The sequence below is a fragment of the Thrips palmi genome, unplaced genomic scaffold (assembly GCF_012932325.1).
Source record: "Thrips palmi isolate BJ-2018 unplaced genomic scaffold, TpBJ-2018v1 HiC_scaffold_8, whole genome shotgun sequence".
Classification (NCBI taxonomy): domain Eukaryota; kingdom Metazoa; phylum Arthropoda; class Insecta; order Thysanoptera; family Thripidae; genus Thrips; species Thrips palmi.
In genome coordinates, this window is record NW_023144635.1 from 9,792,123 (window position 1) to 9,804,856 (window position 12,734).

At 41.0% G+C, this 12,734-nt stretch overlaps 3 protein-coding genes across 8 annotated transcripts; all 3 read left to right on the forward strand.

The window, feature by feature from the left end:
- The first annotated feature begins 1,823 nt into the window (after nt 1-1,823).
- Nucleotides 1,824-3,784, forward strand: LOC117653304 (uracil-DNA glycosylase-like). 4 transcript variants are annotated; one of them, XM_034398904.1, is made up of 7 exons: nt 1,824-1,883; nt 2,020-2,178; nt 2,341-2,454; nt 2,541-2,691; nt 2,762-2,804; nt 2,897-2,985; nt 3,059-3,784. In XM_034398904.1, exons 1-7 carry the CDS (start codon nt 1,839-1,841, stop codon nt 3,379-3,381), a joined length of 924 nt encoding a protein of 307 aa, XP_034254795.1. In that variant the 5' UTR covers nt 1,824-1,838; the 3' UTR covers nt 3,382-3,784. The 4 variants fall into 4 exon arrangements, with proteins under 4 accessions (XP_034254795.1, XP_034254792.1, XP_034254794.1 ...); XM_034398901.1 differs by having other exon boundaries at nt 2,020-2,454; XM_034398903.1 differs by having other exon boundaries at nt 1,845-1,943; nt 2,020-2,454.
- Nucleotides 3,785-3,921: 137 nt separating this feature from the next.
- LOC117653303 (autophagy-related protein 13 homolog) lies at nt 3,922-8,899 on the forward strand. Of its 2 annotated transcripts, none has more exons than XM_034398899.1 (7): nt 3,922-4,629; nt 4,832-5,014; nt 5,100-5,265; nt 5,350-5,536; nt 5,641-5,818; nt 5,917-6,132; nt 6,514-8,899. In XM_034398899.1, exons 1-7 carry the CDS (start codon nt 4,477-4,479, stop codon nt 6,730-6,732), a joined length of 1,302 nt encoding a protein of 433 aa, XP_034254790.1. In that variant the 5' UTR covers nt 3,922-4,476; the 3' UTR covers nt 6,733-8,899. The 2 variants fall into 2 exon arrangements, with proteins under 2 accessions (XP_034254790.1, XP_034254791.1); XM_034398900.1 differs by having other exon boundaries at nt 5,917-6,123.
- Nucleotides 8,900-10,067: 1,168 nt separating this feature from the next.
- LOC117653622 (E3 ubiquitin-protein ligase TRIM32-like) lies at nt 10,068-12,170 on the forward strand. Of its 2 annotated transcripts, none has more exons than XM_034399419.1 (4): nt 10,068-10,274; nt 10,468-10,619; nt 10,706-10,791; nt 10,894-12,170. In XM_034399419.1, the coding sequence occupies exons 2-4, from the start codon at nt 10,476-10,478 to the stop codon at nt 11,912-11,914; spliced, it is 1,251 nt and encodes a 416-aa protein (XP_034255310.1). In that variant the 5' UTR covers nt 10,068-10,274; nt 10,468-10,475; the 3' UTR covers nt 11,915-12,170. The 2 variants fall into 2 exon arrangements, with proteins under 2 accessions (XP_034255310.1, XP_034255311.1); XM_034399420.1 differs by lacking the exon at nt 10,068-10,274 and adding an exon at nt 10,288-10,377.
- The last annotated feature ends 564 nt before the right edge of the window (nt 12,171-12,734 follow it).

The following is a 12,734-nucleotide window of genomic DNA, read 5'->3' on the forward strand; positions in this document are numbered from 1 at the left end:
GCTCGTGCATGCTCCCCGCAATGCAAGGCGAGTTACCTCCCATATCCCCCGGTTCGTGTTTCGGTCATGAAGTCGCGGCCGGCACGCGCGGTGACGTCACCACGCCGGACGGCCCGCGCGGCTCCTCAGAAAAATCATCTTCCCCCAAAGACAAAATAGAAATATTGTCGAACCCCACCCACCCCCTCCAGGCCCCTTGTTTGTGTTTTGACTCCGAATCCGGAGGAATATGCATGAGTTCCGAATTTTGCACGGGCTTCCGACTGCGGCTTCCGAGTGAAGTGTGCTGCTCTGTGTTCTCCCTTGGCTGCCTCTGCCGCTGGGAACACGTGTCGCGTCGCGCCGAGTGGCGCCGAAACGTGTCGTCCATGGTGTCCCTTTGTGTGGCGGATATTACTTCCCGCGACTCATGAATATTGGAGCACAGGACTGTGTCTAGCTGGCGCCGCGACACGCCCACGGCGGGTGCGAGAGAGACAGGGCGACGGTGGCGATGCGCGGAATCAGCCACCCGCCCGGCAGTGCAGGGCAGGGCGGCAGACTGATTCCGAGTGCCGTTTTCGTCGCTCTGTCTCTCCCGCACCCAGTCGGGACGCCCCGTGAGTGCGAGAGGGACGGAGCGACGAAAAGGGCTCTCGGAATCAGTCTGCAGGCCCTCCTCTCACTGCCATTAATGCCGCGCCGCCCGGCGATTGGGCGATATCGGCACGCCGCGGCGCCGCGGCACGCCCTGGGGATTTCGGGGATCGATTCGCATTCGCATTCACATTCACATTCGCGATAGTCAATGTCAGTGTAGTGTAGCGACCGAGCTTGCTGCCCGCCTGTTGCAGGCCCTAGACCCCCAGACACGCTTGGGCGCGTGGCTTTGAAACTACAACGCGATGATGCGCTGCTGGTACACAACACCTCCCTCCACCACCACCACCGCGGTGGCGCGCCACTCGCAGTGTTGTTGTTGTTGTTTCAGTGGGTCTTTGTGTCCACCCCGAGGATAGGCAGCCAGGCAGTCCATCGCTGGCTTGTCTTCACAGCTTCAAAGTCTTCATTCAAACCTCCAAAAGGTCGAGGTCGGCCACCGAACTCGCATTCGTGTGGTGTTGGTGGCCGACCTGTCAGGGGCTTCAGTCTACGCTCAACGAACGCGCCAGGTGTTCAATCCTGCGGGTCTTGGTTCGTTTTTCTGCAATGTTCTTCCTTTAAGGGCAACCTTCGGACTCGCTGGTCCTGCATTGGGGCGGGTTAGTCCTTGGGCGCGCCCGGAGAAGGTCTTTAAGAAGCGCCACCTCGCACTATGATTGAGTTGTGTTCTGTTTGAATTTGGTTGTGATAGTATAGGGCAAGGGATTCGTATTAACGAAAGTTTGGGGAAATTAAAGAACGTTTGGGGTGGTTTGGTTGCCTACCCAGCAGGCGCTTCCAATGCGGACAAATTGTTTTAAAGCAATCTCCATGCCCGCAGGCAGCTTGTATGCGTGCTGCGCGCTTACAAACGTACGTTCTCCTTCCTCTAAACCGACGCGCCATTTAAAGTCTCTAAACATTCATCCCTATGGCTCGCTATGAAAACACTATTTGAATGTTCCCGCCTGTTTTGATACGCAGACGATCGTCGCTTGTCGAGCTAAGGGCCTGCAACCCCGTTTCTTAAAAAACGAATCTATATGCACGACTTTTCTTTCTATTTAGAAAGAAAATAAATCAAGATTTTGTCATTAGTAGGTCTTTACATAAATGATTTCTCTTTCAAGCGTGCTGTTCATTTCATGACACTTAAGTGGCCTGAGTATTTATCTGTGAAGTGGTGGTGTGTTGTTCTACGAGTTTTTGTTTTTTAAATGCTTTCTGCTGGCGGGAACCAGGCCCTAACCCATCCGAACGAAGTGTGAACGCATGGTTATTTCATTCACATGAATCGTTGCGTTGGTTTCGAACTCTTGAAGGTTGTTGTTCATGTAAAATAGACTCATTTGTACGATGTCTCAGAAAAATCTTATGTCTTTCTTCAAACCGGTGCAGAAAAAGCGTACGTCAACCGAAGCAAACCTGTTGAATGCATCTGGCGACGTTTCTGAGAACGACTCAAAGAGGATGAAAGTGGATGCAACATCTGTTCAGAAGACTTCCTCTGACATCGCCGATTCCATCATTCAAGAGGAAACTCCAGCGCCAAGTGATGTAAAGACTGCTTCTGATGATAATCCTGATGCAAAGAGTCAAAATTCCGACTTGAAAGAAAACGATCCTAACGCTTCAAATGCATTACTGTGTACGCCACCTAACAAAGTCAACCCAGATAAGAAAGTAATGTCTCCCTTTGGAATGATTACACCATTGCAGTGCCTTGCCAAAATTAAGAGTCAAGTTGCGAAGACACCTGCCCTTCATCATTCTATCGGATCGTCGTGGTTTTTTGCACTCCATTCCGAGTTTCAGAAACCATATTTTTCTAAGGTATGCATGTGCGAATATTGTCCTTTGATAGAGCTGTTGTCAACATTTAAGATATTTAAGCTTATAGTTACCTCCTTCCATTGCAGCTAAGCGAGTTTGTATCACGAGAACGTCAAAGAGGACCTGTGTTCCCACCTGCGGATCAAGTTTGGACGTGGACTACCAAAGTCCCCATCAAGGAGATTAAAGTTGTAATACTTGGCCAGGATCCATATCATAATCCAGGACAAGCTCATGGTAAGTATTTCTGACATTGCCAATCACTATGTTCATTTTGACATTTTAATGATAATGAACGTTTTGTCAGGGTTATGCTTTAGTGTACCAAAAGGAGTTACTCCTCCTCCCAGGTAACGATTTATTTTTCTTTACCTGTCTTTATAAACTTTGACCTAATCTGTAGCCGTTCTTATCATTGTATGGGTCTTTGTATGTTTTTCAGTCTTCTTAACATGTACAAAGAACTGAGTACTGACATTCCGGGCTTTGTTGCACCGAAGCATGGGTATTTGGATGGATGGGCTCAACAAGGTAATTAAAAAAGAAAAGCAAATAAATTTAAGTGTGCATTGCTTTATGAATGTCATTCGTCTATTTGTTCAAGGTGTTCTTCTTCTGAACGCTTGCCTCACTGTCAGAGCAAATTCACCAAATTCGCACAAAGACCAGGGCTGGGAGCAACTAACTGACGCTGTGATAAAGTATATAAGTGAAAATGGACGTAATGTTGTGTTCTTGTTGTGGGGCTCCTATGCTCAGAAGAAAGGTTCTGTAGTTGATAAGAAGAAGCATCACATTCTGAAAACTGTGCATCCCTCGCCACTATCTGCTCATAGAGGATTTCTAGGATGCAAACACTTCTCTCTGTGCAATGACTTCTTAAAAAAGTCAGGGAAGAAACCTATTGACTGGTCATATTTACCTTGATTTCTGGGTGACACAATTAATGTGATTTGGGCTTTTTTATTTATTTTAGAAAACTACATAAGTTTAATTTTTTTTTAAATGTGCATGTTTACTTTTCATGTGAATATTTATTAATGTGACTAAAGCCAATTTACATTTTTTGAAGAAAAATCAAAAGAAGAATGGGACCTTAGTTTGGCGCCTTTCAAAAATTCTGAAAACTTAAATTTGGGAGCTGGTTGGGAGCACGAATTCAAAATTTAGCGCGAGACCAGGCTGGCACTGAGGGATAGTTTTCCCTTGGCTTGTATCTTTTTTTTGGTGTTGATGTGCAGTGTTCTTTCATTGTCCTGCAATTCTCTAGTTTTTAATTCGTTATATTTGTCAACTGAGGGAAATAAAATGCCTGTCAGTGCTGTGTAAATGAAGCTCTTTCTCATTTTTAAACTCCCCGCAGTTGTTACACTTGAAGCGGGCAAACAGCCACGGAAGTGCTGTGACCTTCTCTCTCTCAACTCCCGAGACCGACGTAGAGAGAGAAAGAGACAGATGCGGAGGGCTCGTTTTCGCACGCGTCCGATTGATCATCATCGTCATCGTGCCCTCGCGCGAGTCACGTAGTGTCATGGAGTGAATGGAATTTCCTATTTCTGTTTCTCGTGTTGTGAGAGATCGGCTGGTGTCGTCCGGAGGACAAGCCCGGTCGTCTCGCTCATCGCGGCGCGCTACGAGAAGAACTATGCCCAAGGAGTCCGATGCCTGTTCCTGGATTCTTCGCCGTCGTGGCGAAACCGTGGCTACTTTTAGCACGCCTCCTCTGAATCTCCATCCCCGGCTTGCTTTAGGCCACTTGAGGCCATCGTGCGGGGGAGTGGGCCTGGCGATCTGGTGATAAGCTTGTCGTGAACGCGACAACCCCAGCAGGGTCCTAGCGATAGCACATGTTGTCCTATTTTGAAGCGCTACGCAGATCAAATCAGCAGTGTCGCATCCCACAAGACCCATCCCACTATCGTGGGATGTCGATGTCAGCTTCTGGGAGCTCTGTCTGACAGGGGTGGAGTGTTGTTTTCAAACTTATGGATCCTCTTGAGGATAACAGATAAAGTCTTGGAAATGGCTGCAGTAAAATTGGGACTGCAAGACAAAAAGGACTTAGACACCTTCACCAAGTTCCTTGCACTGAAAGCTGCTCAGATCATTGTTCAGTCTCGCCTGGGAGAGAAAGTACATACAAAGTGCAAGCCCCATTCATCAGGAACGGATTGGGTAATTATTGATGCTTATTATTTTAGCTATCTCTTTGCATCACAATATATTACATTATACTGTGTAAAGTGTTTGGAAGAATCCTAACCTTCTCTATGACGGCTAGGATACATGTACCCTTGGATGTTTACATTAAAAAAATCACTGTGTTTTTACGATCGTTTGTTCTATAGCTTGTCTTTCTTTACTGATTTTTTTTCAGTTCAATTTGGCAATCAAAGATTTACCTGAGGTTTTGTCAGAAGCGAAAAGAGTACTTTGTGGTGAAGTTGCCACAGCTCGCCTACCGCTTTGTGTTGAAATTTCCCTGAAGACTGTGGAAGGGGACACCATGATGTTAGAAACATGGTGTTTAGGTATGCTGCCTGATCACTGTGATCCTTCGGTAAGTCTTTATCAAAACATTCATGGTTTATGGTTTATCTTTATTTTCTCATTATTTGTTGATGTTTTGTTCCTTCTCTTTTCAGGTCAGAGTAACCTACACTGTTTATAATAGAATGAGTATTCTGTTAAAATCATTAGTATCAGTGACAAGATGTACCCCTGCCTACAAATTGTCTCGAAGGCAAGGTCCAGACTCTTTTGTTATCTGTTATCGGATTTATGTGGGTGAACCTCAATTTCACAATTTAGGTAATTTATCTTAATTAACTTAATTGAATGTATTGCAAATATGAAGCCTATTGAAATCTTTTTCTAACTGAGAAATTATTTTAGGGGAGGGGTATAGCCAGGTTCGCGTTGGCCAGCTGAGTACCCCTGTCGGTACCCTGCAGTTGTCAGTTGCATATCGAACGAAAATGACAATTAGCCCTCAGCATACGGGACGAGATACATCAATTATGCTGAAATCAGATCATTTCAGACCAGACCTGAGTCCTCGAATCGTCACTCGAAGAGAAAGGTAAATACATTTTTATTTAGTGTCCCATCATTTTCAAACAAGGGTCACAGTCCCATTTGCTCTGAGATACCACGTTAATAAATGATGTTTTCTTGTTATTTTAGTGTTGCAAGCTCACTGTTGAATACAGAGGACAATACTACCTCACTTAGTGAAACTATTAAAGTGGGTGCATTTGCTGACAACAGCAGGCCCACTGCACCTTCTGGAGATGTTGATCTGGTTTTTCCAGATGTTCCTTTTAGTAGCTTACTTTTGCCTAGACAACAATCACCTCCTCAGGTAAGAAGTCAACTGTCTTGTTTTCTTTACTTGTTTTTTGGGGGGATGGGTTCTATCTCTTTGTGATGTCGGTTGATTCATTGATTGATTCCTCCTAGGGCTCACCATTACAAATGCCTGTGTTGACAACACAGTTCTCTAAACAAGAGGCTATCACTAACACTGCAATCAATACTCCTCTCCCAGATGATAATTCTGAATTGAGTAGTGATTCAAACGGAAATGTTACACCTCGAGCAGTCTCAGCATCAAACTCTCGTCGATCAAGCTGTTCTCTCGCTTCTGCTAATGAAGACTTCATTATGGTAGACTTGGTAATATTTTGTAGTTGACTAACATAGAAAAATTCCTCCACCATTTCTTGAATTTTCTGTTATAGTATTTATAACACACTCTTAATTTATACAATGCAGTTGAACCTGCTTAACTGTGACGATCAGTCACCACCCCTTCAGTACTGCTTTTGTCCATTTTCTTGTTCTATCCCTTTGACACTCATGGGGATCCTCGTAAGTGTTACAGAGACTTACCATTCTTTGGAAAAAAAGCGAGACCTGATGTTCTGATCTACAGATGCCCCATTTATTCTACTTGTAACATCTAATACTAATGTTGTATTAAGAAGTTAAACTAGTGCACCTTTCAAGAGTTGAAAATTTGGTGTTGATGTTTGTTTCTTTTTGTTTGTTTTTCAGAAAACTCCTTTTGCTGGCAGTAATGCAAACAGTGATTTAGGAGCATTTTACAGAGAATGTCAAAGTGCTCCTCCTCTACGGACATTTCAGGAAGTTCCTACCCTTGCTCAACAAGTAGAAGATTTAACAGAACAATTGGAAGCATTTGAAAGCAATATGGCTGAGTATGAAGAGGTACTCGGCCAATTATGTCCTCAGACTCAAACAGATGGCAATTAAAGTTGTGATTTGGTTGACATTAATGGACTGAGGTTGATGATCACCAAGTGTCTTTCAACTAACCTTTTTATCTGATTTAAATGGAATGATCAGATAATATAATTGTTGTTTCATCCTCAGAAATTGCAACAGTTTCCAAACCAATTCTTCTAGTAGACAATTGTTTATGTGCCAAGGACCAAGCCAAGGTGTATTAGGGAGCTTTATATTAATTTTATATTGCAGTTTAGAAGATACTGCAGCAAACCTCGATAGAATAAGACTCTGAATTGTCTAAATTTGGTGAGCTTTAAGGGCCCGAATATGCTACATGGTGACTCCACTTTGTATCAGAAACGCTGCTATATAACTGGTGCTTTTTCTTAAGAGTTTTGTTAAGGGGACATTCATACATATTATGTGACCTTCTGATGTCATGAAAACCCTGCACTACACCAGACTTTCATAAATGCATGCCAAGTTTTATAAGTATCACATTGTATGAGAACCTTCCCAATAGAGAGGTTCAGTAGAACAAAGTTTCATCTGACTGTTGAAATCGAAATATTTTGATCTAATATATTTTGCTACTCAATAATTTCCAAATTCCTACTCGAAGTTTTTTAATCCTTTGTGCTAGCATGCTGCTGTTTTCTAGTTCAAAAAGATTGATTGTGAAGTGTTTCTTAAGCCTGTCCAGCAGTTTGGCAAAATAATTTCTACTTAATAACTTCCCACTTAGTTTAATTGCAGCATAATCAATGTACATACAGTGCCTTCAAGGTCGAATTTTATGAGCCTAGGTATAAGGGAGGTCTGATTGGCTCAACTTAAATTTAGGAATGCCTTAAACTGCACATAACAATTGTGTTTTTTTTTTGTAGTGTTTTAATACTCTGATTTAGACTTAGATTGAAGACTGAGAAAGCGGCATTTGTTACATCAAGCTTCTTTGCTTAAGCCTAAATTTTAAATGCTTTTCTGAGTAATTTACAACAAATATTGTCTTGCATTCTATTTACATCATTTTTCATGGTGCATTTTTGAATGCACAAACAAACTTCTAGTCTTATTATCTAAAGTCACTGATTTCTGTGAATACAGCTGGATGAGTTTTGACAAAGTAGTTGGCTACCGAAAGTACCGAATGGACTGTAATCTGACTGCAACAATGTATTTGTGAAAATCGCTGCTTTACTGGTGGTGGAAAATGTATGTTCAAGGCTGTTTTATGGAGGATTTTTAAGATGTTTCATCCTATATCATATTTGATTCTTTGAAACCAACTTAATTTGGCTATCAATCAAGTCAATTTATGTATTTTGGATGTAATTTAGGAAACCAGGCTTCTAACCAATTTAATAAACTCACCTGGTTTGTGATCTTCTATTTGGTTTGCCAAAGCAATGGTCAGTGTGAGCTTGGCTGTCAATATTTGGGGACACAAGTTTTTAAGGCAAAAGCAGTAAGTGGTATTATAGCTGCTATGAAGTAGTTGTATATATCACCTATAACAGGCGCATTGTGGTGAGCATTTATGTGCGCAGGGATTCATTACTGCTGTTATTTTAGGAGATTCTGAACAGAAAGTCCCTTTTTTCCTTATTGAGAAACACATGCATCTTTGACTGAAAAATATGGCACCAATTCTGTTCTAAACAAGAAGTCTTACCTCACCATTTCTTTCTTTTTAAAAAAAATTGAATACCTACTTCATATTTTTAACTTATCTTGTGTGTGTGGGTTCCATGTTGGATTGAGTGAGATTTTTGCTGAAGTGCCCACTCTAGGACTCTACCTTACTCAAGTAACTTCTAGCATCTATGCTTAAATGGCAGTCTTTCTCCACAGCCTTATCTCTCCGTCATGCATTTTAGTTAACCAATATGGAAAAGGGCAGTCGTTAATGAAACATTTGTTTGTGCAACAAATCTTCCATTCTTAGTTTACACCAATTTTAGTCTTACCGAATTATGTTAAAGCATTTTTCACCGTGAAGCTTGGTGTTGTAAGCGTGTACACAGCTGTTACCAGGCCCTGTCTTATTTGGTGGTTATTTGTCTCATGAGTTTTCATATGAGTGCAGAGATCTCTTTTGTCAGTTCTCCAGATTACTTTGTAAAATCTAATGTTGTTACATTGTGGAACCATCCATCGTGGTTAATTAAACTTCTTGGGATTTTTTCAATGTCATCTCACACACATACACATGGTGGTACTGCCTGTCCAAATAGGACATTCTGAAAATATTGCTGAATGCAGATTTATTCTGTCTCTTCAGTCCATCAATTTTGTACAGTCTAAACTTTATTTTATAAATGTGATATGAATGGGACTGATTATGCCAAAATGGCATTGTGCTTGTTTTGTCTAAGTATATTGATACTTAAAATTTATTATTATTATAAGCATGCTTTTTTACCGCTAATGACAATGTACAGTCAAGCATGAGTATGTATCTTTGAAATGTATGTATTTATGTAAAGATCAGTGCTGTTAAAGTTAATTTTTTTTGTTAACGAGTTAAAGTTAAGCCGTTAACCTAACCGAATTAACGTACTCGTTAAAGTTAAGGCTCTTCAGCATTAGTTAACGAGTTAACGTTAAATTAACGCATTAACGAAGTTAAAGTTAGTTTTACTTCTTGATGAAGCGAAGACGTTGTGTGATTTCTTGATTTTTGACAGATTTTCAGTCCTCAAGATGCCAAAAAATGACTAACTTTCGAAACCTTTCACAAAAATTCAGTTTGTTCATTTCTTTCACCCAAGACAAATTTCTACATATTGTATGACCCAAATGTCGGCAAAATATGCATACACAGATGAACAAAGTAAACGTTAACGGCGTTAAGAAGTTAACATTCCTACTTAACTTAACTCGTTAACGTTAAGACTTTCTGACTACTTTAACGAGTTAACGTTAATTCGTTAATTAACGTTAACGGCGTTAAATAACTTCGTTAATCGTTAAATTAACTTTAACAGCACTGGTAAAGATACGTCAAATTTGATGATTTTGGCATGTGATATTTATTATATTTTATTATTTAACCAAATGTTAAATGTGCATGTGTAAAATAAATCGTGCATAATGATAAGCAAAGAAAGTGGATCGAAGTTTGTATTTACCTTTCATTTCCACCATTAGCGTTTTCACAGAACGCTGACTTCCTCCTCCATTAGAGGCCTTTAGCCCTCTTGGGCATAAGGCATTACGGAATATATCCTTCACGGTGTTCACGTTCGAATTTTTCTAACTTCAACCGGAAACCGGATCTAGGATAGACACTCTTTCCTCTTTTCCTACAAGGCCACGAGGAGGAGGGGAGGGCGGGGGAGGGGGATTTCTTCCGAATTTCTCATATCCTTTCATAGGCTGCACTTTTAGAGCGTTTAGTTTGATCAGTCTGTCACGCCTCTCGCTATTCTGTTGTTAGAGAAGTTATGTCAGGCCTCAAGCCAACTTATTTGCCTTATTTGGTGTAACGCTCACATCTTTTCGAACTCCTTGTCAATATCTGTCGATTTTTCTCCCTCAGTAATCAGTTTGCGTGTGCCGAGGTTAGTCGATCAATGCTGCATTTGACTTGCTTGTGGATGTCCATGTTGTGGTTTTAACTGAAAACTTAAAGTTTGAAGACTTCTTTCTTTGTCTCTTGATTTGGTCTGTTCTGTGGTGGAGGGTTAGTCTCATGTCGAACAGCCATGTCCGTGGAAATGAGCACTAACGGTCTTATGGTGTTACTTGTTCTAGGCTCAATCATGGAAGATGTGTTGTTAGAATGTCAAGTCTGCTTCGAGCGGTATGACGCAGACAGTCGCCGCCCGAAAATTATACCATGTGGCCACACGTTTTGCTTATCATGCCTCTGTGCCAGCGACAACAAGTGTCCAAATTGTCGCATTGTAAGTACCTATATACATTACCTTCTCCTGACTTCAAATCCCCTTCCTATCTCCAGCTCTCAATTTGAATTTTCTTCGTGTTGCAGGCATTCCGAGGATCACCAATGAACTTGCCAGATAACTTTATTCTACTCTCAGCAACGGACAATGCTCCTCCTCCAAAGAAAAAGGCGTAAGTAGTAATTTAGTCTTTGCATTTACAGAAGCAACTTTTTTGCCAAGGTGGAAATAGTTATACTTTTCTTTACATTTCAATTGTGTTATTGCTTTCTAGGTTTTGGTGTTTGGATTGCAAGAAAGGTGCCGATGCAGAGTGTGAGGACAGTCATACCATTTGCAGCATGAAGAAAATAATCAGTGAACAAATTGGTGATTTGTGTGAAGAAGTTCAGGGTCAGCTTGAAAAAGAAGAGACTATTCTAAACCAACTTGTTGTCAAGCTTGCCCCAATCAAACCTGTGATGAAAAATCTGAGCTCCACCACTGATCGGGAAGTAACAGCTCACAGCTTCGCCAAGGATGAAATTGTGAAAATTATTCAGAGCATTCCAGAAATTGAGAACTCCCCAAAAGATGATTCTCTTGAGTCGATGAAATCATTCTTATCAAGTTCAAAGCTTCGCTTACCAACTCTTGAAAAGAAGGGATCTCTTCTTGACCTATTAGCAGATTGTGAAGTAATTGTCAAGCCATCAAGTTCTGCTGATTCTTGGTCAATTAAGCTAAACATGTCATCTGAGGACCTGTCAGATGAACACAAGGCTCTGTATTATACTCTTTTCAAAATCATTGGACGCCAAGACTTTGATTTGCCAGAGACTGTTGGTGTCCCAAGTGCTGCTGGTGGTGATGTTGCAGCATCAGTCCCTACTAGCATTTCCCCTTCCCCAAATGGCACTTGTCTGGTTCAGGTGTGTCAAAAGTCCCGTATGTTAGGACAAATTGCAATTAGTGTACTCGAATCAATTCCATCGCAGAAGAAGGACCTCTTAATCAAAGGCCTCAATGGTGTCAAGCTCTATCCAAAAGTTGTTGGAGCTCTGACTGGTAGTTTAAGAACTGATATTTTCTTTCAGAGCAACAATGTGAAACTTGCCAAGGGATCTGTTGGTATAGCAAGATCCCCACTGCAACCACTATCCATTTATGTGAAGAAACCTACTAACACTGTCCCTAAAACAGGCATGTTTGTGTGGGGTAAAGTTGTTGAAAATTTGGAATTGTTGGAATCCATTTTGAATAACTGGGCCACTGAAAAAGAGATTGTTGTTCTCAGCTGTCCTCGATGGGCATGATTACAACATTGCTCTGCTTTTTCTTTCTGGTATCAACTATTGATCAGAATTAATTATTTTATAGGTCCTTAAAAGTATCAATTTTATCTTAAGTGTTACATTATTCCTTTTTGTACTGTCAATCGTAATCATTGTTGCTTTGCAAGTCTATGTGATACCCTTTCTTGAAGTTGCTAAGTTTGTACATTTGCATATGTTACGAAGGTTATCAATTTCATTTCTCTCTTTCTTTTTATTACAGAGTAGAACCAGTTGTTAAAGAAAGTTACCCGGTTAAAGGGAAGTCATTGTATCTATTTTTATGCAAGTGTCTTAAGTCATCGATTGTTGCCTTGGAAGCGCATTTGAATTCTCTATACTGTAGTTATCTGTTTAAAGGGAAGTCAATGAATCTATTTTTATGCAAGTGTCACAAGTCATCATTTGTTGCTTTGCAAGCGTTCTTGAATTCTCTGTGCATAGGTGGGCCTATGTTATTGCGCTTGAAACTTTTTATGCATGCCAAGTTGATAATCAATTCTTGCTTTGTAAATGGGACACCCATTCTTAAAACTTCTTTTCTTAGATGATGGCTTTGTTATTATTCTTGGAGGTTTGTATTTTCTTCATGAACAATAAATTTCCTATTACAATGTGCGTGTTTTTTAAATCCATTTTAATGAAATATCCAATCTGAAACATACTGTCTGAATCCCGCATGATTCGACAAACACTGACATGAACATGTGGAGGCACTCGGTGCTTTGGGAGTGTGAAGTCTCCAAGTGTAGGTCTCTAAAAGAGCGTACTTCCAGAACTGTGATGAAGTAGGGCATTGGAT

Bases quoted from the DNA above. Each gene is read 5' to 3' on its own strand.
- LOC117653304 (XM_034398901.1), top strand. From the start codon at position 1,839: ATGCTTTCTGCTGGCGGGAACCAGGCCCTAACCCATCCGAACGAA. The intron at 1,884-2,019 runs GTGTGAACGCAT...AAACCGGTGCAG, and splicing joins CCCTAACCCATCCGAACGAA to AAAAAGCGTACGTCAACCGA. The intron at 2,455-2,540 runs GTATGCATGTGC...CTTCCATTGCAG, and splicing joins AGAAACCATATTTTTCTAAG to CTAAGCGAGTTTGTATCACG.
- LOC117653303 (XM_034398899.1), top strand. From the start codon at position 4,477: ATGGCTGCAGTAAAATTGGGACTGCAAGACAAAAAGGACTTAGACACC. The intron at 5,266-5,349 runs GTAATTTATCTT...AAATTATTTTAG, and splicing joins ACCTCAATTTCACAATTTAG to GGGAGGGGTATAGCCAGGTT. The intron at 5,819-5,916 runs GTAAGAAGTCAA...GATTCCTCCTAG, and splicing joins GACAACAATCACCTCCTCAG to GGCTCACCATTACAAATGCC.
- LOC117653622 (XM_034399419.1), top strand. From the start codon at position 10,476: ATGGAAGATGTGTTGTTAGAATGTCAAGTCTGCTTCGAGCGGTATGAC. The intron at 10,620-10,705 runs GTAAGTACCTAT...TTCGTGTTGCAG, and splicing joins AGTGTCCAAATTGTCGCATT to GCATTCCGAGGATCACCAAT. The intron at 10,792-10,893 runs GTAAGTAGTAAT...ATTGCTTTCTAG, and splicing joins CCTCCTCCAAAGAAAAAGGC to GTTTTGGTGTTTGGATTGCA.